This window comes from Centruroides vittatus, unplaced genomic scaffold, assembly GCF_030686945.1.
Source record: "Centruroides vittatus isolate TY-2023 unplaced genomic scaffold, ASM3068694v2 contig_3125, whole genome shotgun sequence".
In the NCBI taxonomy this organism is placed as follows: domain Eukaryota; kingdom Metazoa; phylum Arthropoda; class Arachnida; order Scorpiones; family Buthidae; genus Centruroides; species Centruroides vittatus.
In genome coordinates, this window is record NW_027122014.1 from 48857 (window position 1) to 74255 (window position 25399).

Genomic DNA, 25399 nt, shown 5'->3' on the forward strand with positions numbered 1-25399 from the left:
TAGTGTTTAATACTAAAAACAATAAGAATTTAATATAAAATGAATATAAAACACTAATGTAATGAATAAATGAACATTTAACATGACATTCGAAGGGCTGCCGGCTATGGAAACTTTCTTTGGTCCCATGATTGAGCTGAAAGGAAAGCAATGGACTTGTTTGGCTTTTTTTAGACTCTTTTTGCCCTGTGGGCACTAAGAGGGCCTCTTTTAGCAAGCCCATTAAGGGTTCAGCCAGGGGCATAATGGGGCAGCCGGGTGGTGAGGGACAGGGCTCGACATATCTGGACAGACCATTACCCAAAATATTCTTGGGGATTTTTCAACTTGTCCGTATTCTATCCCAGATCCCCCAGAGCAGTTGGCTGCCACCTTGACCTCTCGGCCATCCAGCTGTCATAGAGGAGTTGTTTGGCTAGATGCATGGGCTAATGCTCACACAACAAGAAACGATGCAACACTGAGCATAAAAATGCATGTGTCACCTTTTGTTTTTGCAAAATTAGCAGGGAGGTCATTTGGGCGCGCCAACAAAATTCGAGGCAAATTTTTCACGAAAAAAATCGACGATAACCGAAGTCAACGAAAACCAATGTATTACTGTATATATAAAGAAATAACTGTAAAAACAATTTTATTCTTAAAAATTTAGAAAAAGGTAGTCATTCTTTTAAAGCTCAGCAGAAATCAACTATAATCACTTTATTACTGTGGATTTAATTTCCATACATAGTAATAATGAATTATGTTAACCATTTATTAAATTATTAGAAAATCAAAGTAAACAAACTTCAAACTTTTAAAACTAATTTAGCTAAAAATAAGAATAAACAGATCTTTTGAAATCTAAAAAAAAGGGCATTTTTGAAAATATCATTTCTCATTACTAATTCAATATGTAGATTTTCATTAATAAAATAAATTAAATGGCTATATATTTAGTATAGCAAACAAAGTTTTAAATTTATTTAATTTACAATAAGTTGTTTTTGATTTTTTTTTTAAACTATATATAGTTGAGAATGAGGAAAAATAGCCTCAAAAATAATTTTTATTAAAAATTTCTATTTATTCTAAAAAATAAGATTTAACTTTCCATATAAGAAAAAAAAAACAAAAAGGATATTATAAAGGATAGGACAAAGACTGATTAATATCTCTTTTCGTAAAAAAGAAGAGAATTTTATGATTGCATAACTTACTGTAGTGGGGGGTGTATATTATCATACATTAAATATTCCAGACAAGAAAACATAGCTGTTTACTTAAATGATGTTTTTAAATCTTAATCGTAAAGTCTTAATAGTTAAAGATATTTATCTTGCTCTTTCATGATGTAAAATCTACAGAAAACACACTGTTTGAAGAATATTCAGACAGCTACTTTTCATTTATCAACTACAGGTTGTTCTGTTACACAGGATTCATATATATATATATAATGTACAGCATATCTCTTATTATAACACATTATCAATTATAGTCTACAAACATCTCATTTGCAATTTTCATGAACTGCAATTGTAAAATTAAAACTGAAGTATGTTGTATTGATCTTCATCTAATAGACTAGGTTCAATTAATTGATAATTTGGATGATTTCAGAGGATTTGTTTTTATCTATAAGAAATGTCCCATATCACAGATTTCCTTCTCTTACTCACTATTCATGTTGCCATCTTATTGTTTACAAACTGATCTTGACTTTCTGTAATACTTTAGCAAATTAGTAATATGTTATATCTGAAATAATAACTGACAAGGAAATGACACTGTTTGGGGACAAAGGTAGCAAAACCAAACCAGGTCTTTCGGAAAGATGTTAAAAAGATATGTTGACAGCCAAAAATTCAGGTCCATGGCCAATATAACAGATATGAAAATGCTGACTGCTGACGTGCATTAACTTTTCACACTAAGGATACTTTGTTTACAATCATTTGTCTACTTTCAGTTCTTGGTTCCAAGATTCAAAAATCTTATACAGTATGCAATTCTTCAAATGTGGATATTCATCAGAAAGACCTGCATCATTCAAAACACCCTTAGTTGCAATTTCTCTAAAATTGTTAATAAAATTAATGTTCTTCTCTTGCATTTATGATATGTGCAAACTGTGGAGATGTTTCTGCCTTATCATTGTTTGCTTGTCCAGTTTGTGTAACTGGACAAGCAAACACACCCTGTACCTAGCATTTTCTGTACATTGACAAAATTTTTGTATTTGAAATCTTTGCATTACATTATTTTTATACTTTAATAACTCTTTACCAGTTTAGTGATGGCACCTAAACTTTTGTGCGTCAAACTTATCTTTTTATGGGTGTTTGGATAGATCAGGTTTGGCTTTGCCACCTTTCTTTGTGAGTTTTTGAAAGATGTCAATCACATATAAAAATTTACATCTAGCTCTTGTTCTATGTATTCTCCGTTTGTTTTCTTGGAGATACATATTTGATGAAAATATTCAAGCTTTCTGTGGTGTATGAAAATTCATAGTGATACAGTTTGGAAAGAGTAAATGGTATTTAAGGAATCTCTGTGATTTTGTGAACGATGTCTATTCAGATTGTTATGAAATAAAGTGGGTTATCAGTTAATGAATAGTTTGGACTGTGAACAAATCGAACAATGAACACTTTCGCAAAAGATTTTTATGTTTGGATAACGAACACCTCACAGAACAAACACAAGAAGTCATGCTGCATTTGAGATTTGTAAAGCTGTATTTTAATGGCATCTATAAATGGTTTATGGAATAAGACTTTCACAGTTCTATACATAACTTTTTCTGCACTGGTTAATTTCTGTTCTCTGAATATTTGTAAGTGCTTTTCTGAACTTTTTATTTCAAAAACTGATATTATTATGGGACCTAAAAAGAGTGGAGTGTCAAGAACTGTGTTCACTATAGAAACTAAGCAAGAGATAATGGCCAAGGTAGAGAGTGGGCGGAAGATGTCTGATATTGTAGGCAGATGACTTTAACAGGTCTACAGTAGATAAATCTTAGCTAAGAAAAATATAATCAAAAAGACTCAAGCTGATAAAGGAGTAACAAAAATTGCATCTGAGAAACAAAGATGTACCATCCATGAAAAAAAATGGAGTTAGTTTGTTATTACATGTACAGTGATACCTAAGTTTTCATCGATAATCCGTCTGAAAACAATCAGCAAAATCCAAAACTGACGAAAACCGAGGCAATTTTTTCCATATGAATCAATGTAAATTCGATTAATTCGTTCTAGACACTCCAAAATACATGCCAAAAACACATTTTATAGAGAATAAATATAATTTTTAATTCCAAAAACAATAAGAAATTAATATAAAATGAATATAAAAACACCGATTTCAGCAATCTTAATGTCGCCCTCCTATTTTTCAATGATTTCCTTCTTCAACTCGATTGTGTTCCTGGCCTTCTTGGAAGGGCTGCTGGCTCTGGAAACTTTCTTTGGTCCTATTGTTTGGCTAGAGGCATGGGGTAATAATGATTACACAATGAGGAACAATGCCCCACTGAGCAGGAAAACGAGTGGGTTGCCCTTTATTTTCGCAAAATTAGAACGAGGTCATGTGGGCAATCTACAAAACCCAAGACAAATTTTTCTCAGAAAAAATCAACAAAAACTGAGGTATTACTGTAAATAAACATAGTAAGAGAGTATATAATTTTTTATTTATTTTTGTGGGTCTCCAGAACAAATTAATCAAATTCCCACAAAAATCTACGGTAAATTGATAATCAGTTAACAAACAATTCGTATAGCAAACATAGTCTTGGAACAGATTATGTTCATTAACTGATCACCCTGTATATGGTAGTGTGTTCAGCTGTTATTAATACTCTTAAGCCAGATTAATAATACAATATGAGATTGTGTTCTTGTTTTATCCATACGGTATTAGTATTTGCTTCCACAACAATAACATTAATATGAATCAAAGAAGATATTAACTGTGCACTGAATACATGATTCCTGCATGTTTTCAGTATGTTAATGCTCCACATTGTTAAGATCAGCCATATCTAGATGATGACTTGTCCTTCCTAGCCATCTTGAAGGCAGTTTTTCTATTACTGATTATTACTCATGAAAAATGAATTCAAAGAAATTACCTAGATAAAATATGCTATTTTATCTTAGAGTGATAGGAATGGTGATTAAATTGTCCTAGTACAACAATGATGCAAAACTGTTTGTGGCCTCAAGAGGTTGTATATTTCTGAAAATTATGCATTATAATTTATAAACTATTCAAGTGGGAGTAAATTTAATTACATAGCTTGTGTCTTAAAATGTATTTTGTCAGCACTATGTTCAGATCTAACTTACAGTTCGGAAAAGGCAAGCTACTTTATTATAAACAATAAAATACATTAAATATTGTAACAAAATACACATGAAAGTTTTATCATGTGAAAGTAATTAAATGTATTTTATTTTAAATATAGGTTTCATTGTGTTAACATAAAACCTTCAACATTATTGAGCAGTAAGTTTGGAGTTATGCAATCTAACTGAAAAATGTAACACAAATCTGGATAATGACTCTTAAACATAGATGTTATTCATCTCAAAAGTATTAAAAACTATCATCTGCAATCCAGTCCAAGGTTCTCCATTATATTATTGTTCAAGTCTTAAGTCAAATTCATTAATTTTATTTCAGATTTTTTTTAAAGATTACATGTACCAAGTGCACATATTTTGTGATTGCAATGCTTAATAATTTTAATTATTACAGTTCCATACAATTAATTTTTTTAAGTAAAATGCTAAATACAAGGTATTACTAATTCACTAGTAAATTCCTGTTGAAATTCAATAGGAAATTCTGAAGAATATAAATAAAAATATATGTTATAAGCATTATTTTCCCATTTCTCCTCTTCCCGTCTCTTTCCTTCTCGTCTTTGTCTCCATTCCTATCTAGTGAATATAATAACTAATATTAATATATTATTAATGCTGCAATGAGCAAAAGCTGATTGCTGTATAAACTAATTTAAATATTGCATGTGAAAATTATATAGAAAGTTATCAATGTTAAATGATTTCATGTTCAAGCACTATTTAGTACATGCTATAATTCATTAGATATTAAGAAAATAAATGATTCTTTTTACCATATATCATATAATCCATGCTCTACATGTTTAAACCTAATCTTTGTTTTTCAGTACCAAGGTGAGTATATTAATTTTCTGACATGTTCTACATTAATATATATACGATGTATTAAGTAGCTGTATCTCTCTCTTTATATATATAGTCATTCCCAGGAACATCTATTGCATAACTATGAGAAGTGTATATTTGTCTGTCACATATTTAAATAATTTTAACATCACATTCTCTGAACTGATTTATACTAGAATATCAATAAGAGATTTTAATTGTTAAAAAAATATAATATTTAGGATATAATATTTAAATTAAAGATTGTTTCTTACTATCAAAAACTGACATTTTACTGCTTTTTCTTCTTAGATCACAATAATTAAAGACCTAAGAAGAAATTTTTTTTCTAATATAAAATTTTATACAAATAAAAATACAAATTTTAATTTTATGACAGAATTTTTATTAAGTTTAAAGAACATTAATAATTAATAATAATATGTTGAGTACAGTACTGTACATATATTTGCTTGCAATGTTTTATACTTAAAATTTTATATAAATTTGGAAACATACAAGATATTAATAATATAGTATTATTCAGAGTCAAACAAAGCAGACACTTAAAATTATAGAAAAATTAACTTCAATAAAACAATTTGGACTATTTAATACAAAAAAAGGTGAAGTACAGTACATCTTGATATTTTTTAGTCTAAAAGCCTGTCCTCAACATTTACTTTACTTTTGAAAACTTTTCAAAATCTTAAGTCAGTAAAGAATGAATAATTGTTTGTTTTTTATTAATATTATGACAACATGGCTAATATCTGTTGTAATTACAGTAGACCACCCCTATAACATGGGTTCGTATAACTCAGCGAAAAAATTGTGATCGTATTTGTATAACACGCTAAAAGAAACTCGTATAACATGGTAAAACGTCGTCACCGACTTGTGTCACGACAGGATTGGTCAAATCTGGACCAATAGCAGACATTGCACAAACCTTTGAGTTTAAACAAGCAGCCAAAAACCATTTATTATTTAACGGCCATAAAAATTATATTTATATTAATGATGTCTCCAAAGTTCAGCGAATTTTTCGCAGAAAAATAACTTATTAGGAAACATGCACCCGCCATTCGATGAGCCGCTCTGCGACAAAAACAAGCTTAAGCAATGCTGTCGTCGAACGGTGCACACCTTGTAAGTAATCCTACAATTTTTTGTTTATAGCATAGTTTATATGGATTATTTCCAAAAAATTATACGTGTTTTTTTTTTGGAAATGTTGAGTCAAATTAGTCTAGAATCAATTAATTTTCAAACAGCCGTAGCCGGTAAACTGCACACGTGCCGGGCTGTGATTGGCTCATGTATTTAAGTGACTCGTACAACACGGAATTCATATAACACAGAATGTATCTACCGTGTTACAGGGGAGTCTACTGTACATTAATAAAATATGTACTGTACAGTACTAATATCTATACCAATAATAAACAAAAATTTCATTTCATTTTAAAAAGTAACAGTTTGTTATTAATTGTTAAAATCATTTAGAAATAACTTATAATGATATATATCATATATTTAAATGATTTTATGGCATAAAAATGAATAATTAATTATAAACCTCAATTATGAAACAGTTTCATAAAAATGTGCTTTTTTTAAAGTGACAAGAACAAAAATCTATAATTATCTGATATATATAACAATATCTATATATTATTATATATCAAGTAATTATAGCTCTTGACATTAAGTAAATATAATTGTAATTAATAACAAAAATATTTTAAATAATTCATTTGACATTGCTTTCTAGGAGTACAGAAATTTTACTACCACCAGAGTTGCCTTAGTACTTTCAGGCTAATTATCTCATTTTCAGAGGCAGCAATATTTAAAAAATTCTGTTGTTTACATGAAAATTGTAAATGTTTAAAAACATCTTAGTTGCAATAAGTAAATGTAACACAATTCTATGTTCCATTATGCAACTCATTTTGTAGTCATTACATGCATATACTTCTGTGCATTAGATGCCATTCCACATACATAGGAAAAGTTTCTGCAGCCTTGACACTAATACCTGCTTGTAGACCTTTTCTAAAAGTACAAAGTAAAGCCTCTCCATGTAAGCTACATTCTTTTTTCTGCTAATTTCCTGCAGTATACAGGCTCTGTCCCACTCGACCACCTCCTTTAGGTTTTTCTCTGCTAATGCCATGGTTCTTCTCCCTTTCTTTATATCCTTTTTGTGCTCTTTAAATCTAAAACCCAGCAATCTTTGAGTCACACCAATGTAAGATTTTTTGTTTTTAACCTTATCTTTAATAGGTATTTTTATAGATTCAGTCTTTTCTTTTACTAATATAGTATTTAATTGTACTTGAAAGTACTTATAAATTTTACATTTATTCATAAATAAACTGTTATAAAAAAATATTAATATATTTAATTAATTTTATCTGTGATTTTTATATTAATTTCTATTCATAATAAGTATCACTGTACGAAATTACTAGATTGAATTAGTTTTATGTTGAACTCATTTTTTTAATTTAGCAATCAAATTAGTCATGGACCCTTCTCATCAGTTTTCATAAATTCTCACTAGATGGCATTACTGTTTCAGTTATTGTTATCCTAAACTTCATCTTTTGTGGCAGCATATTATTATTGACAGACAGTAGTTTAGATATTTTCTGCATAATAAAATATGGAAGAAAAATAATATTTTATTTATTTTGAATTTTAAATGTGAATTTTTATTGATTTTAATCTTAAAATAAAACATAACTAAATTTTAAATTTGAAAAAAGAAAGTAAAAGCATGTCAATGTATTTACAATTAAAATTATATGAATTATTAATGATATTATTACACAAATGCTTGATAATGGACTCAGATAATGACCATTAAGAAGCCTATTAGCTTCTTTAAGGATTAGAGAATGTCAAGCCTTCCATAATCCCTAATAACCTTACTCAGCTGAGATTTCCATATTTTAGTTGTTCCTGACTTTGTTAAGTATGTTAGATTTTTTCAGTAAAATATCTAACAAGCTTTATTTAATTTATATATACCGTATAAGGATAAATAAAATAAAATTTTTTACATATTTTAATTGAAAAGAAAAAACTATTAAACATAAAAAATTCACAGAATTTGTGAATAGAAGTAAAATTTGTTTTAGACTAATAGAATAAATGCAAAATCAAAAATTTGTAATGAAAATTTCTTCAGAAAATAACTACATACATAGTTTTATTGGGTAGTTTATAAAAATATCTTCTTGATTGAAGAACAATAAAATAAATGTAAACCTTTGGTTATAACAATTTCTTTTATAAATATTTAATTTATTATTGTCAGATAAATATTTGTTATGGTGAATCTGGGAATGTTGCTCATTTCATAAAGTGGGCAAAAATTTGCATAAGTTGGTACATCAATTGCTGATTTCGTAAATTTGACAGTATTTATGCAAACTTCACAAAATTGGCAATCATGCCAAGTGACACTACTCCATCATTCTGGTAAATTTATGAACTTGTGTATCATTATTTTTCAATTTTTAGCTCTTTCTGCCCTTTGGGCACTAGAGGTCTTTTATTTCTTACTATTGAATACAAGCCTACAAAAATCTCCTGTAATTACTTGCCTGGATTTGATCAAGGATAACGCAGAGTGGTCGTCTGACACTTAACCACCTCAAACATTTGGCTATCAAACTTATACTTTTATTTTATCTTCTTTTTGTTTACCATAGTTTTAAAGTTTCTTAATTTAATAGTTTAAACATCAAATGCAATAATCATTATAAATTCATTTTGTACATTAATATAAAAATAAAAAGTAATAAAATAATTAGTGATTAAAAACTGTTTATATTGTAATTCTATTTTCTCCCATTTTGCTGATGAAACTGGAATCAAGTATAATGTCATTGCCCTTTTATTATTAGATTAAATTTATAAACTACTAAAATGTATAGATTTGTTATATATAAAAACATTATAAAAAAAAGTATAGAATATCAATTAAGTAATTTTCAAGTGAAGTGACAACATTAAAATAAATCTTCACTTAACATTTTGTATGTTGAAGATTTATGTGTGTAAGTGAAGATTTATTTTTTTTAATGAGTAAAACTAAAGTCTGTATCTTATTAGAAAATATAAAATGCAGATTATGAACACAGTAGTCATTTCATGAATTATGAACACATATACATATGTTAAATTGCTCAAGGCATTTCTTTTAAATTAATAATATGATTTTCTGGTTAATGTTACCTTAGGTAGCCAAGAAGGTGGCTCATCTCTAATTCCAGCAAGGGAACAGTGGAATGCACGTTCTAACCTAACCTAACCTAACAGATTATCCCTATTCTAATAATTTGGTTGCTAATAATTATGGTAATCTATTAGGATAGGTTAGGTTAGAACGTGCATTCCACTGTTCCCTTGCTGGAATTAGAGATGAGCTGCCATCTTGGCTACCTAAGGTAACATTAACCGATTTTCTTTGGTGTTCAGATTTTAATATTTTTTATTTTTTCAATGTTTAGAAATATTTTTCTACTCAACACAGATAAATTGATTTGATATATTTGTATATAAATAGTTAATAAAATTATTACATCAACACTCCACAAAACTGCTCATTAAGGAAACCAATTTTTAAAAAAAATTATTTTTATTTTAGGAACACTTTTGAATTTAGTTGAGCCATTATCAGCATTAAATACATTACACTCTTTAAGAACAGTATATAGAACAAAAGCTGTTTTATTGAAGCAGTTTATAAAAATATCTTCTTGATTCAATATCACTTCCTAAGCCTTTTAAATTTCCGGTACTCCATACGAAAATTAACCACTAACTAACGTTTTCGATCGCCTCCGTGATCTTCGTCAGGTTTTATCGACGGTTCGTATGGAGTACCGGAAATTTAAAAGGCTTAGGAAGTGATATTGGATATTGGAGTACCGGTATGAGGATTGTTTTCTATCTTCTTGATTGAAGAACAGTAAAATAAATGCAAGAAATTGTTGCAATTTAAAAAAAAAGATTTTTTTGAAATTTGTTTTCTTAACAAGCAGTGTTTTGAAGTGTAGATAATTATGATGCCATGTTAATAATTAATATTAATGGTTTGGTTTAATTATAATTTGCATAATTCATAAATTTTGAGTGTTTAAAGCATAGTCAATTTTAATGATGAAATGTGTCACTAGTCAGCTATAAACGTTTTGCGTCATGGTGCTAAATCAAAATATTTGTCATAAATCTTGATAATTTTTAAATAATTGAAATATATCTAAATATTAACTACTATAATATATTCAAAATTCTTTAAATACAGTGATATGTTCATAAATATGTGTTTTAGAAGATTCTAAATCATATATACTGTGTATATATAGATATAAATTGAAAATACTTATAAATTAGGCCTATCAAAAATTAGTTGTATTCAATTTTAACTTTAACAAAAATATGTGAAATGTATATTATACAACTATAATACAGTATAAAGAGTATTTGTTGTATTTTAAAATTCTATTCAGTGTACAAGATATATATTCTAATGCCTTCTTATTAGAAGATTAATTTATGTATTCTAAATTTAAAAATTGAAAATTTTAATATTTTAAAACTAAAATACAGTACATATTATTTTGAGCAGTGTCATATTTTAGTGTGTAATTTTATTATTATTTTCATTTTAATATTCAAATGCTCATTTCTGCAATTACTATATAACTGAAGATAGTTTTTCCTAGAAACTTAGCTAATTAAATAAATACTCTTTCTTCATTTTTGATATTATTATCTAATATTGCTGTATGTTTTGATCTTTCTTATTTTTTTTATTATAAAATTTTCATTATATGTTAGGTGTAAAAATAAATATATTTTTTTAGTAAAAAAATAGTATTTAACAAAAGAAAACACAATAAAAAAAGTAGATATGAAATTTAAGCCATTTTTGTAGATGAATACAATTTATATAAAATGATCAAAAATGTTTAAAGTTAATTTACTATTTTTTATGAAAATTTTTCATAAAAAATAGTAAATTAACATTTCAGTATTTAAACATGTAGTAGAAACTTGATTATCTGAACTTGATAGGACCAGGGGTTTTCATATAAACAAAATTTCACTTAATTTGTTTTTTTTTTTTATTTGGGTACATTAAGTACCATGCATTTAAAGTTTCACGAACAATAAATACTGTATTTGAATTAAGTTTATTACTTAACTCAAATACTTGTTACTCATTAATTTACTCAAAATCTAATGCAATGTTATGTATATGGTCTAAGTTTCACGTTGCTGTGATCGACAGATGATTTAGCAGTTTCCAGTTAAATGGAGAGTTTGGTCTCTGTGTACTACACTCTGTGGTATATACAATGCTACATGTTCTGTTTCCATTTATTTACTTTTTTTCAAATCATTTTGGATTAATTTGGAATTTCAGATAATCAAGTTTCTGCTGTTAGCAATTTTATATCAAAAGAAATATACATTTCTATGTAGTTGAACATGCCCTATATACTTTTTTGGAACATTTCCAAATTATTTGAAGTCTTTTCAGTAGTAATATTGAAAATTTTATCTATCTGTATAATAAATAATACATTTAAGATTTATTTTTATTTTTTTATGTTTGAAGCATAGATATTAATATGTATATGTATTTTACATGCATACAGCAATTTCAATTATATTATTGATTAGATGCTTTGTCGTGAATTAATTCAATTTCAAAATTTTTTTTTTTATTAAAAAGTATTTTAAAATTAAACAGAAAATTTCATCATAAATCAGTTATTGATCCTTGAAATCAATCAATACATAACTCAAATAATCTGTTGTGTAAATTGTAAAGATAATCTATGGAATTTGATGCAGAAAAATTACCATTTTTTGAATTACTTTTACTGGAATGAATAAATATTTATAAATACTAATTAATTAATAGGCATTCTTTTTATTATTACATATTAGTTATAAGTTATTGTAATAATTACCGATGTTTCTATTATGGAGGGCAGTACTAAGAATTCTCTTTAGCTATTTTATATAATTATAATTACTTGCTTGGTAAATATTCTTTATTTAGAAAAATAGTTAGTTTGAATTACATATTAAATTTTGAATTTGTTAGTTTGCTATTAATGTATGGTATATATATTAGAAATACTTATTTTGTATTACTATTATATTTGCCCATAATAAATATTATTCTGTTGGTAAATAATGTATTAATTGTAGTAATGAATAGAGTTATATAATTCTGAGTAAAGTAAATATAAATTTATTGCACTGACTATATAAAGTTTTATATAAAAATGAAGTATCATGAAAAATATATATATATTTATAATTTATATTGAAAGTAAAAAATTGTAAATATTGAAAATATAATTTTTGATGTTTTCTACAGTTACAAACTCGTAAAACATCAATATTATTGTAAGAAGTTTTTAAAGTTTTTATTTTTAGTCTCATTTATTTCTTTCATTTAATAATTAACTTTATAACGTAAACATTTAAATAAAGATAACAAAAATATAGCTTTTATTATATTTTAAATTTTATAATATTAGATGAATATAATACTTAATAAAAAAAAATTATGTAATCAGAACTTAAGTAAGTGATATAAATAATAAAATATTTTATCAGTAAACAAATTTCATACTTTTAATAATAGCGTAATTAATTCTGACATACATTAAAAATCTATATAATTTTTAAAAATAAGCTTCTTGTAAAATGGATAACATTAGTTCCAAAACTGTTTAAGATACTGCTAATAAAGCCATTTATTACTTTCTAATTTAGCAATAATATTTACATTTAACATACCTTTTAGATGATTTATTTCATTATTTGATTAAATATTTTTTTTTCTTTTTTTTTTTTACTTATTCAAAATTATTTGCATATTTTTCATGCTTCTTTCTCATTTAAATTTTTGAAAATGTTAATACAGAAGCCATTAAGATAAATAAGATTTATCTTAATGGTACCTGTAATAACAAGTATTGTATCTTACAAAGTTGAATAATCTTGTTAAAAGACTTATATTAAATACAATGATATTTTCTATAGGAAAAGTTAGTTAATAATTATTTAAATATCAAATAGAAACCAATCTGAATTCTATGGAAGATTTGTTTTCAATGAGTCTTCAAGTAAATAGCGGTATTCATCTAATAATAATAACAAATGTCATTATATTAGTGGAAAATTTTTAAATTTTATCTATGTTATTTTAGATTGAAAAATGTTTTATGAATTTTAAATAAATTCTATAAATAAATTCTTAATGTTTTTGTTGCATATATGAACATTTTCCAATTTCAATCAACATTTCTTTTGTATATAATTTTAATTTAATCAGTTTTAATGATTTAACAATAACACAATTTTCACATTTTGTTTTTAGTATTTTAATTTTTCAAGATGATTATATATATATATATATATATATATATATATAGTTGATAAACTAACATTTAAGTTAAAATTGTTCAGAGATATCTAGATTAGAAAATAATAATGCTTACAATTACTGTTTTTTATACAGTAAAATCTTGTCAAGTTGAAGTTTAAGGGTTTAAAAAAAGTCTCAGCTTCAATTAAGAGTTTAGAGTTGAGTTTAATACAGATTTTTCTCAAATTTTTCTGTGATAAATTTCCCATTATTGAGCTGTTTCTCAAGAATCTGTTCACAGAATGATTAAAAAAGTATACAGAGTATATACTGCTTTTGAGAACATTGTTAAGGTGCCCCATTGTGTCCCATTTTACTTATGCAGTATGTGATGATAAAATGAAGATTGTAGACTCATCAAAGGGTGGATAGTACATGGAAAAATAGATTATAGTTAAAAGTACTGATAGTTTTGACTTAACAAGACTTTATTATATGGTAAACCCTTACACTATACCCAGGACCTACAGACAGCTTTGAGTTAATACAGTACTTTTACTGTATATTAATATTAAACTTTAAATAGCTATATTTCAAATAAAAATATTGTATTTGATACTAAATTTTTATATAATCTGAATATAACACACACTATAGTATATTAGGTGTAGTTTGGGAAATCTATTGTTTTGGATGTGTAATTTAAAAAATCAAATTTTTTAGTTTATTTTCATAATATTTCAATAATTTAATAAACTTAATATAATTTAATATTATTTGAATATGTTGAAAATGATTATCTAATTATTAGACGAACATTTATAAAATAATAAATCAAAATTTTTAAAAGAAACATTAAATTCTAAATGAAATTTTATAATAATTATGGAACATTTCATTAAGAAATTTTGATTTATAAATGTTATGTAACATTCTACTGTAAAATCTTGTTTACAGTTTTATTTATTTACTAAGTGTTTATATTTAATATTTTAAGACAGTTTTTAAAAAAAGATACTAAATAGAATAAAAATAAGATAAAAAATAATGCTATAAGAATTCTTATTTTTCAAACTGAAATTATAAATGTACAGTTATCAGAAAGTATACTAGATTCTCTTTTATCAAGAGAATATCTAGTATTTTGTAAATGCTAGGCATTTTTATTGTTATTTCAGATAATTACAGAATGGAAATTGATATCTGCATTCTTTAGTCTATTTTTAAATATTATATTATGTTACTTTTAACTTTTCATAGTTTCATAATTCACTGTTACAGTAAAACCCTGATTATCAACTGTACCGAACTATTGGCTGATGCTGTGGTGACTATTTCTTTTTACTTTCCCTCTGTTATATGTAACAGAGGGAAAGTTTGGTGATCAGTCAAAAAAATGATCCCCCATTAAGCTTTTTGCCATTTTATAATTGTTAAAAATATAAAAAATTTTTAATAAAATATGATAACAGATGGTGCCACTAAATGTTGCCAGGAAAGTTAAACAACTGTATTTTTAAAAATTCTTTCTGCTCTCTAGGTAGTAAGAACTTTTTTCAATGTCTGCAGATTTAGTCAGGCCCACAAAGAGGAACTGAGCTGGACATATCTGGGACAGACCACCCATGAAAAATGATGCTGAGATTACTGTAGGGCTTTACAGCAAAGATGGGAGGAACTAAAATAAAAATCTATAAAACTTTTTAACAAAAGTGTAAAAGAATAACACACGTTACATATTGATTTGTTTCTGGTGTCTTTCACCATTTAAGTTCAATATGAGACAAATCGTTTGTATTAGAATAATAAATACAATAATACACATCTTTATTCATAAAACTGCTGTACATATTAGCTATATAATAAATGATGTAAAAAGTGTATTTGTTACATCTGATTAAATTCACTAAGGCATAAAAAGAGGATTTAAGTGATAACATATAAATCTTTTATAGACGCAATTTTTAATCCAAAATGTCCATGACTATCCACTTTATCTGAATTTTCAGTTATCTAAGGTGGCATCAGTCTTCACTACCTCAAATAATTGGGGTCCTACTGTATTTTGAAATCATATTATTATACATGATATAAGAACATATTAATATATAATACAATGACTGTCATTACTAACATCTAATATTTAAAATAATCTAATGATATAAAATATATAACATTATAATATTTCTCTTATATTTTTATCAATTATTATAGATTAAATTATACATTTGATATATGAACTTTTTTAGCTTTTAAAACTACATTTTATTTATGAATGTTTATTAATATTTATCAAATTGTTCATTTCAAAGTATATTTTATTTAATATTATCAGTCATTTAATGATTTAATTTATAATATACTTGTTGATAACAATTACATATATTCATATTTTTATAAATTTATTTGTATAAACAAAAAATTTTATTTCAGTGCTTGGGGAGATTCGCTTTTCTTGATGATAGAGACTGCAACCATTGCATATTTAGTACTTTTCTACAGTGGAAAATATCACAAGGCAGTAGCATTCACCTCATCGTACTCTCTTATTCTCTATCTTTTGATGAGTGGTTTAACACCCATTAAGATTTTGTGGACTTGCCAAGCATTCAGCTTACCAATTACTGTTAGTGGAAAGGTTAGACTTCTTTTTCTAATTATTAAAGTAATTTATTTATAAACTAATGTTTTTTCTTTCATTTTTGAAACGAATATAAAGTTTTACTTATCAATTGTTGTGCATCTGTAATTGAAATAATCTAGTTTGTGATATAGGTTATACAATTATACATCCATGTGATAAATGTATCTGAAGTTTATTTATTTATAAATGCATTCATTAACTAAAAAAAGTTGCGTATCAAAAAAGTAAATCATAAATTTTTAGTAGTTTCTTTGTATTAATTAGTGAACACTGAATCATAATTAATTTGAAAAAAGTTGTTTTAATTTAAATGTTTGTATAATTGTATTCAAATTGATAAATCTAAATTAAAGAATGCACAAAATGCTTTAAGCACATTCGAGTTAAAATGCTCGAAGCACCTAAGAATAATTTAAAAGCAAAATTAAATAGGTAAATATTGATAGTATTTACACAAAAGTTATTCCTTTTTACAAATGGTTAATTGCCAATTAATTTTTATACCATTTTAAATTGGAGAACTTTCCCCCTTTCTTTATTCTTTTAATATAATAAAATAAGAAGAAAGAGAAAGCTGCATTAAGAATAATTTATCACAAATAACCTGCAGATTAAATTAATTAGTTTGGTCTTGTGTATTTTACTAAACAATTAAATAAAAATATTAAATCAAATTTTGACATTATATAATTAAAAAGAAGTGCATTTATTTGTAAATAAAAAAAATTGCATAGTAGTACATAACAACTGAAAGTACATATAAATTGATATTGCGTATAATATACAATTTATATGCATGTATATAGTTGTCTATGCATTGTATAATGTGCATATAAATAATATAGTAATTATAAATGAAAATTCTAAAACAATGCATTTTATTTGTGGAAGAAATAATTTACAATTAAAAATTAAGCCCTATCTTTAAATAAATAATGAATAGCATTATCAAAATTTCTAAATTAAGTAAAATAAATTAATGAATTACTAAAGAATCAATTATAACCTTTTATTATTTAATTTTTATTTATTACATTTAAAGAATAGAAAATTAATTATTTTAAATTTTGTTATTTAATTAAATTTTAAAGTAATTAAACTTTTCCATTTTCTTCTTTCCAATAAGTAAGCATTTATTTAGATTTTTGTTTATTTTTATTAGTTCAATTTATAATTAAAGTTTATTTTTGTACATAAAAGTATAAGCTTTTTTGAAGTACAATCATAATAATTAATGAAAATTTTGGCAAGATTACTGCTATCCTTTTTTTTAAATCTAGTAATCAGCTTATTGAGATAACTGCAGCAATATCTTTCTCCAATCATTTCTGCACTGTTGATATACTCATTTGTCAGATGAATTTCTATCAGATGAGAATGATTTATTAATTATTAATTTGTTGATATTAAAGCAGATTAGAGTTTTCTATTGGTCTGCCGTAAACTCATTTGGCAATTTATAATTAAAACAAAAGCCAAGCAAATGAATGCAAAAATAAAAAGATGATATATATATATATATATATATTTCTTGCAGAAATTATTTGACTTTCTGCAAACTTTCACTCTGCCGTTTTTCCGCACCTTTACGGTGTTCGTTCAGCCAACTCACGTGTACTAGCATTTCAGACTTCAAATATAATGGTTGTCAACACCCAAGGGATCCACACTCCAATCACAATGTAATAGGATTTCGACAGGCAATATGTGTGGTGAACAACCACTTTACTGACTTCACACGATGACAAATATCATAGCGGTGGACCAATATTTGAACAGTGTCGGCGTATGATGTTCTCTGGAGATTTGTTGCATGTTTATCTTGCTAACGAAGTTGACGGTGTTTTTCTCACCGTCTCGAAAACTCTTCATGTAAACTAGGATCACTGCTTGTGGAAGATGTAGTATCCGTTTCGTGCATAAACAAACTAGATTAATTATAAAAGTGTTGAAAACACCGTTCCCTCCGAATACTCGATTTACTTTTTTGGGTTGTAAAAGGTTCAGTAGAACTTCAGCCAGCAGACTTTCATTATTCTTAGGCCAAACTGTCAAATTTTAAATTATAGCTTCGTGACCAGTTTATAATAGTAATAACAATTCACGTTTGTTATTTTTCTCCCCCCGGTGATTTTGGTTATAATTAGTTTTCTTAAAGGAATTTTTATTTCATCTGAATAAATTTACTCTCTCTTCAGTTACTAATTACACCAGAAACTTATATAGTGTACTAATTTATATATTTAATATTCCAAACAACTATTTAATTTTCTACTTTATCAGTAGAGTAAGAAGCGATATAAAAACCGAAAAATATCTTCACGAAGATAATATTGTTGATATGCTGTGTTTACAAAGTATAAATTGATATTTTATACACTAGATGGAGACACCATTTAAAACGTTGATGGACATTCACCAAATTGAAATTAGCATTTTCGCCATTTAAAATATGTTAAATAAATGTGTAGTAGTGAAACTTTTTAATCATTCATTCAAATAATTAAGTATTGTGTAAAAGTGATGCTTATCTGTTTTAAACAATTTATTTATTGTATTAAAATTATGGTAATTCTAACAACTTACAATAGAAGTTAATTGAGGTTAAGCTAATTACTGAAGTTTACTTTTAAAAACAATGGAAGTAACGACAATGATTGCGAATAAAGAAGAAAATTTGCGATGAATTCGTAGTGTTTGTATTATATGTATATATCTTTATTGAAAAAGTTTATATTTCGTTTTTAAATAAGATTAATAATTATTATTTAAAATAAATTTTTATTATTAATGGCTATTTAATCGGTCTAAAAAATATACTCATATTAATTTTTATAAGTTTTACCATTATTTCTACCAGATTGTATGTATTAATACTCGTATAAAATTATATTGCTATATACAGTAAAACCTGTCCAAAACGGAAAAAATATTCGATGCCGTTCCGGTTTACGCAGGTTTTACTGTATTACAAATTATATTTTCTCCATTTTAACGCAAATGCTTTTTATTGTTCTAATCAAAAATTCTTACTGTAAATCTAGAAATTACAGTGTAAATACTTAGTATAAATGTTTTTTGTACGTAAGAAAAAATTTTAAAAAGTTTCGACCTGATTAACTATCCTAAAATGAATTAGATCAACTCATTTTCTAGGCCAACTCGAGATTTTCAAAATAAAAAATAAAATAGAGAGAGAGGAGAAAGATATTTATAATAACAGCTAATAAATGTATGTATCGATTATATAATTTCTACTAATCTAATCTCGTCCAATTAAAATTTGATTATTTGGACCAATTTAGTTTAAAAGTCTCAAATCTGAGATAGTAATGACTATTGATATTGTAATCATGACTAAATTACTCTGTGACGGTAATTGGAAACAAATTGTTACCTGCGTTCTTATTAGGGCATATTACCTTTAGTTACTTTATTAACTGTTGATTTTTTTACCTTTTTTTTCTGTTTTTCTCTATAGTTACTACAGGCCCTGGCTAATTACAAAAACGGACACACGGGACACTTATCTGCCGTTTCCATGGTTCTTCTGTTTCTGGGAGGTTTGGCTAGGATATTTACTTCGATTCAAGAAACTGGCGATAGCCTGATGATCGTCACTTTTTGTGTAGCAGCATCGGCTAATCTTCTACTTGTCCTACAGATTTTTTATTATTGGGAAGCTACGCAACGATTTTTGAAAGGCAAAACCGATTAAGAAGAAGAAAAATATTCCATTTTAGCCGATCCGTCCCATCTTCGTCACTTTAAGCTACTACATTCGACGAGATTTATAAAAATTGCAATACTTTACAAATTGTTAAATAAGTGAGAAGCTAATTATTAATTGTTTCGAAGATTTTAGCTTATACGATTGGTTATTGTAATTTTTAAATTATATATATATATATATATTAGTTAAATTATACAAGTAGTAATTTTGAAATCTCCTGTAAGACGTAGGCGACTGGTTTCGATACCGAAACAAAACTAAAAATAATACATTAAATCGAATGTACGTGTTAAAAAAAATCATTAGTAAAACGCAAATAATAAGTTTAAAATAGATCTTCACTCTTCGTTATCAATAGGAGACTGTTTTATGCAGGAGATTTCATTAAAATGTGTAACGAAAAGTTCTGGATAAGTCAGAAAATACGCGCCTTATCGGACAAATTTAACTATACTCATTCCGTCATTGCAATAAAATTAATAACGATATGTATATAATATAATATATAAAAAACACCTTACAAACTTTACGTTTTAAAATATAAAACATTGACAATTTTCTTTATATAATTATAGTGATAGTGGGAGCAATTTTTTATTGTTTAATCTATTGTTTTAAAGTGAAAACGTGTCGTTTTTTTTCTATCACGAAATTGTACGATGGATTTTCCTTTACGAATATTATTAGAATGTATTTATACTAAAACATCATTTTAGCTTTTCATCTTGAATAAAATTGAGTATGATATGGTCATTTGAGTTATTTATTTGAAATAGATTAATAACTTATATGACAGATTCAAATTATTCTGATATTCTCAGAATATTTACGCGGTATTTTTATTATTATTATTATTTATTTATTTATTGCTTCTGTAGTGTTATGTAAATTGAAATGTTATAATCAAAATTTGAAAAGCTTAAAAAGTACTTAATATTTTAATCATTAAACTTAGATTTTTTTAAAAATATATCAGTTTAAATGCGTGTTCTAAAATTTGGCCTAGACGTATTCGAGATATATCTAAGTTGATACTTTTTATAAGAATTATAAGTTTTATTAGTTTAAAATTTTTAATATAAATAAAACTCGTGACATATTTCTTTAAACAATTGAATTTTTACATAGATCATCAATTAAGACACATATACACATCGAAAATCTTGGAAATGTTTCTTACTTCGGAATCTTGACTGGCAGCATTTATAGCTTAAAATATTTTCTTTTATAAATTCTTACGGGAGGAATATTTAAAAAAAAAATCAATCTTAGATATATTTTTAAAATTTATAGTTTGATAAAAGTATTGCTATAAATCAGTGCATAATCATACTAAAATCGCAGTATAATAATAATAAAAATCGCGATGACAAAATTTAACCGTATCACGTTTTAAAGTTGATTTAATACTTCTCAATCTTTTCTTGCCGTAAACCTGAATTAGCGACCTTGCTGAAATAAATGTCAGTTATTTGTAACGTAAAAAATATAGAAATAATAGCAGAAATTAACAAATACTTTACGCTACATCAATTACTAATTTATAAAAATTTGAACATCTTATAAAATCGATTAAAAAATGCTGTTTGAGAGGTTGATACGTTGGCAGATATCAAAGAGAAAAAATACATAGGCTATTTGATTATCGTGTGAATTTTATTGATAACAACTAGATTATAAAATGTAAAAATCTATAAGATTCGTCATTAAATAACATACAACTGTAAGGTATGTATTTTAAACGTTTTCTGTTAAACAATGATTGATAGTCTTATAGTTGTTCAGATCTATAAAAATGAATATTAATAAAATGTTGTGTGTATTTGTTAGTACGGCAATTTGTTAACTAATAACAGTCTAAATATTAACGCAGTGTTAAGTAGGATATAGGCCTACTGTACAGAACATTGTCGTGTTGGGTTGAAGAAATGTCGCAACACTAAGATTCTCATGCAAGTCAATAGTTATCCTGTATGTTATGACAATGTAGTGATCCAAAGCGGAGAACAAGATGTAGAAAGTGATAAAGATATCGATAAAATATCCCCATAAACCGTCCACAGCCGCCCAGGAAATGGATCATAACCCTAACGGCTTGATGTTCGCCAATGTTCCTTCTCCGCTTAAACTTGTATAAGGACAGATTTAGCTCAGTGAGCAAGAAGTTATGATCTGGAGCCATTTGTCTGGACCTGTGTTTTCTTGCAGTATTGTCTGCTGCTAGCTGTGATTTACTTCTTTCCAGACGACCATTCACAATATAAGAATACTTTGAACAAGCTAAGGAACCTTTCAAGTTGTCCATTAAATGTTTTTCTCTTCAAAGATCTAACCAGCAAAAAATAACACTGACCTATTAAAATATTATTATTTCCCCTGACGACACCCAAAACATATTAGGCTATCAAATTTTTATTTAGCCAATAAATATAAAAATTTCTGCTTGAATATAGTAGCGTGGCTCTCGGATATTCCATCTTTTTAAGGTTTAAAAAAAAAATAAAATAACAAATTAACAGTTAAATTTCCCTCGTAAAATCTTTTATTTAACAAGTTTGGTAAAGTTGGACCATTGTTTTATCTAATTTTGGCATTTAAATAATATAAAAAAACAGCTACATAATTAGCGGAATGTGACAAAAGAACGAACGGATTAAGAATTAAAGCTGCTTGAGTATGTAAACAATGTTCAGTTGGGAATATTCGAGTGCTGAAGAAGAAAAGTTAAAAAAGCTTTGCGTTAATTTGATTAATTGGAAGACGTAAGGGAACAGCACACGTTTTTTTTCCTGTTCTCTGCCTCTATAGTGAATGACGACTTTTACAGGCTTCATGTTATTAGAGGGGGAGGACACCTAGCAATTGAAATTGGCAGCCATTTCCTCCTCATCGGTTCAACGAATTTAATTTATTCTCTCTCTCTACCTTTATTAGGAACTTTCTGTAGTTTCCTACATTATCAATAATGTCCCCTTTCAACCATGTACTACTAGGTTTCCCTTTTTTCTACCCCTCTAAGCATGGCACAATGAGGATCAGCGGAATAGTAATTAGAGCTATTCTGATTCACAATTTTATCTATCAGTACTGTGGGCAATTATGACAAAACTATCATATCTGATAAAACAATCGAATAGAAATTTTTTACTTTAAAATATGTAGAAAAAACATTTTTATGTTGCAAGAAACTGAACTGAAAAAAAAAAAAAATATATATATATATATATATACATACAAACTTATATACCGAAAATTCAATCATAAGCAAACAGTTTAAAGGAATGTATAGTATAGAATTTCAAATATCATGTGTGATAGGTATAACATAGTTGTATTATTCTCCTTACACGGTATTACAAATAGAAGGTAAATTTCGAATCCGAAGGAAGAGAAAAATTAGTAAACGTGAGTTCCGTCTCAACATATCGTTTGTAATTCCTTGAGTTTCTCGTGTCGCAAGACATCCGAACAGATGGCTGTATTTATTGCGAGATATACCCTATGCTCTTCATCTGTGGTATTTCTATATCACAGTTTTGGACTTTAAATGCATGAAAAGTCGATTCGGTTAGTCGTAGAATTTAGCAATATGCCATATATAGGAGTACAGAATGTTAGTTGAATCGTAAAAAAAAAAAAAAAAAAAAATTGTTTATAATACTAAAATGCATTTTTATATAATATATGCTTATATATACTTTTTTTAAAAAATAATAATAATAATAATAAATAAAAAACCATATCGTTATAATAAATGTCTTATGCATATTTATAAGTAAGCTATGTGGGATGTTTTCATCTCTTTAAATTGCATGACTAAAAAAAAATAATAATAATCTCACCTAGCGCTATAACGAATGATGCATTTGACATATTCTATCTCCTCCAGACAAGATGATGATGTGCACAGGACGGTCTCCAACCGCCCACAGGTGAGCCTTTCACCTGCAGGTGACATATCCCTAGCTGGAGTTGGATCTAATCATGGAGATTTTTTTCCGGTTCCAATTTTTATTCTTTTGATTTGTTTCCAAACTAGATAGTTCGTCCAACTCCTTTCCATAGCGGATAGATGGTTACAAAACCAAAATACTTTTTAAAACGTTTAAAAATTGTAATTTATCTATATTTTCTTGCATACAGAACATTTTCTCAAAGCTTCGTCGGAAAGGGAAAGGACAATTGTTTTAATTATTAATTAATTAAGCTAACCTTAAAAACAAAATATAATTTCGTGTTTAATTTCTTATTTTTAATTTTTTAAATAAAATTTTAATATTAATTAGCTTTTTTTCTCCAATCAATTATGTCTCCGGGTATGCTAAATGTTAATTTATATATGCTTTAAGTAGGCTTATGTTAGTTTAGATATTAAATAATTTTAAGTTAATAAGATGCATACTCCATTATAAATTAAAAAAAAAAAAAATTAAAGTGAATGCTTAACTAACTGACCTAATGACTAGAATGTGAAAAGCTCGAACGAACTTGCTTTTTTTTTTTTAACTTAGTCTAATTGCTTAGATACGCTCCATTCTATTATAATTTATTAAAGTTAAACCAATGTTAACATTAAACGAGTAAATGCCAAATAAAATTGATAATTCAATTAAAATTTAATAAATTCGTTCCATTCGCTTTATATATTTACGTCATATTAAAGTATAATTTATAAAATGATAAAAGAATTGCAAGTTGGCAGAATTTAATTAGCATTAAGACTTGCTTGAGTATTTTAATATGAAATAGAAAAATGATATTGTGTTTCTACTGTCTCCCATAAATATTCACAAAGATAAACTTTGCAATGTAAACTAGAAAATGATTGAAGCTAGTTAAATTTCTGTTAGAATATATGCATAAATAAATTGAAATGTTTTAGATATTAATACTTTTCATCGCGTAGTTCTCTGTTTCCCTCTTATTTTAACACAAAAATACCATTATCAAAGAAAACTAAATCATTGATAAAAGTAAATGTTACGAAATTTTGTCGATATTTTTCATTTTTTAAATGCAAACATCGCTATTGAAAATGCTTTTCTAATCAACAGTTTCAATATTGAAGAAAACAGTTTTCATCACTTGGGCATATGAAGATAAACATTCGAAATTAAAACGAAGGTTATAGGAATATTTAATGATAAAAACAATTCATAACTTAGGTGACAACTTCCGGAGTTTTCGAAAATACTGTAATTGAATAATGTTATCGGAACTAAAACTGATAAATATGTTTTAAAGTTATCACTCTTTTTTTTAATTTGTTAGTTAATTATCATTTAGATGATAATTATTAAGTTACAGACAGTTTTTACTCATTTCGGTGCTACAGGTGGTGTCAAAATCAGGAAACTTGCGGTATCCTCTCGTCCACTACAATAGCTTCTCTAACGCCTGGCTAACTGCGCATTACA

General features: G+C 26.5%; 1 protein-coding gene across 1 annotated transcript in view; it reads left to right on the top strand.

The window, feature by feature from the left end:
* The window catches only part of LOC136973240 (mannose-P-dolichol utilization defect 1 protein-like), a 32108-nt gene extending 11373 nt beyond the window's left edge, over positions 1-20735 (top strand). Inside the window, exons 4-5 of the mRNA XM_067267947.1 lie at positions 16039-16243; positions 19731-20735. Coding sequence (XP_067124048.1) covers positions 16039-16243; positions 19731-19967 — 442 coding nt within the window. The 3' untranslated portion in view covers positions 19968-20735. The remainder of the gene's footprint in view (positions 1-16038; positions 16244-19730) is intronic.
* The last annotated feature ends 4664 nt before the right edge of the window (positions 20736-25399 follow it).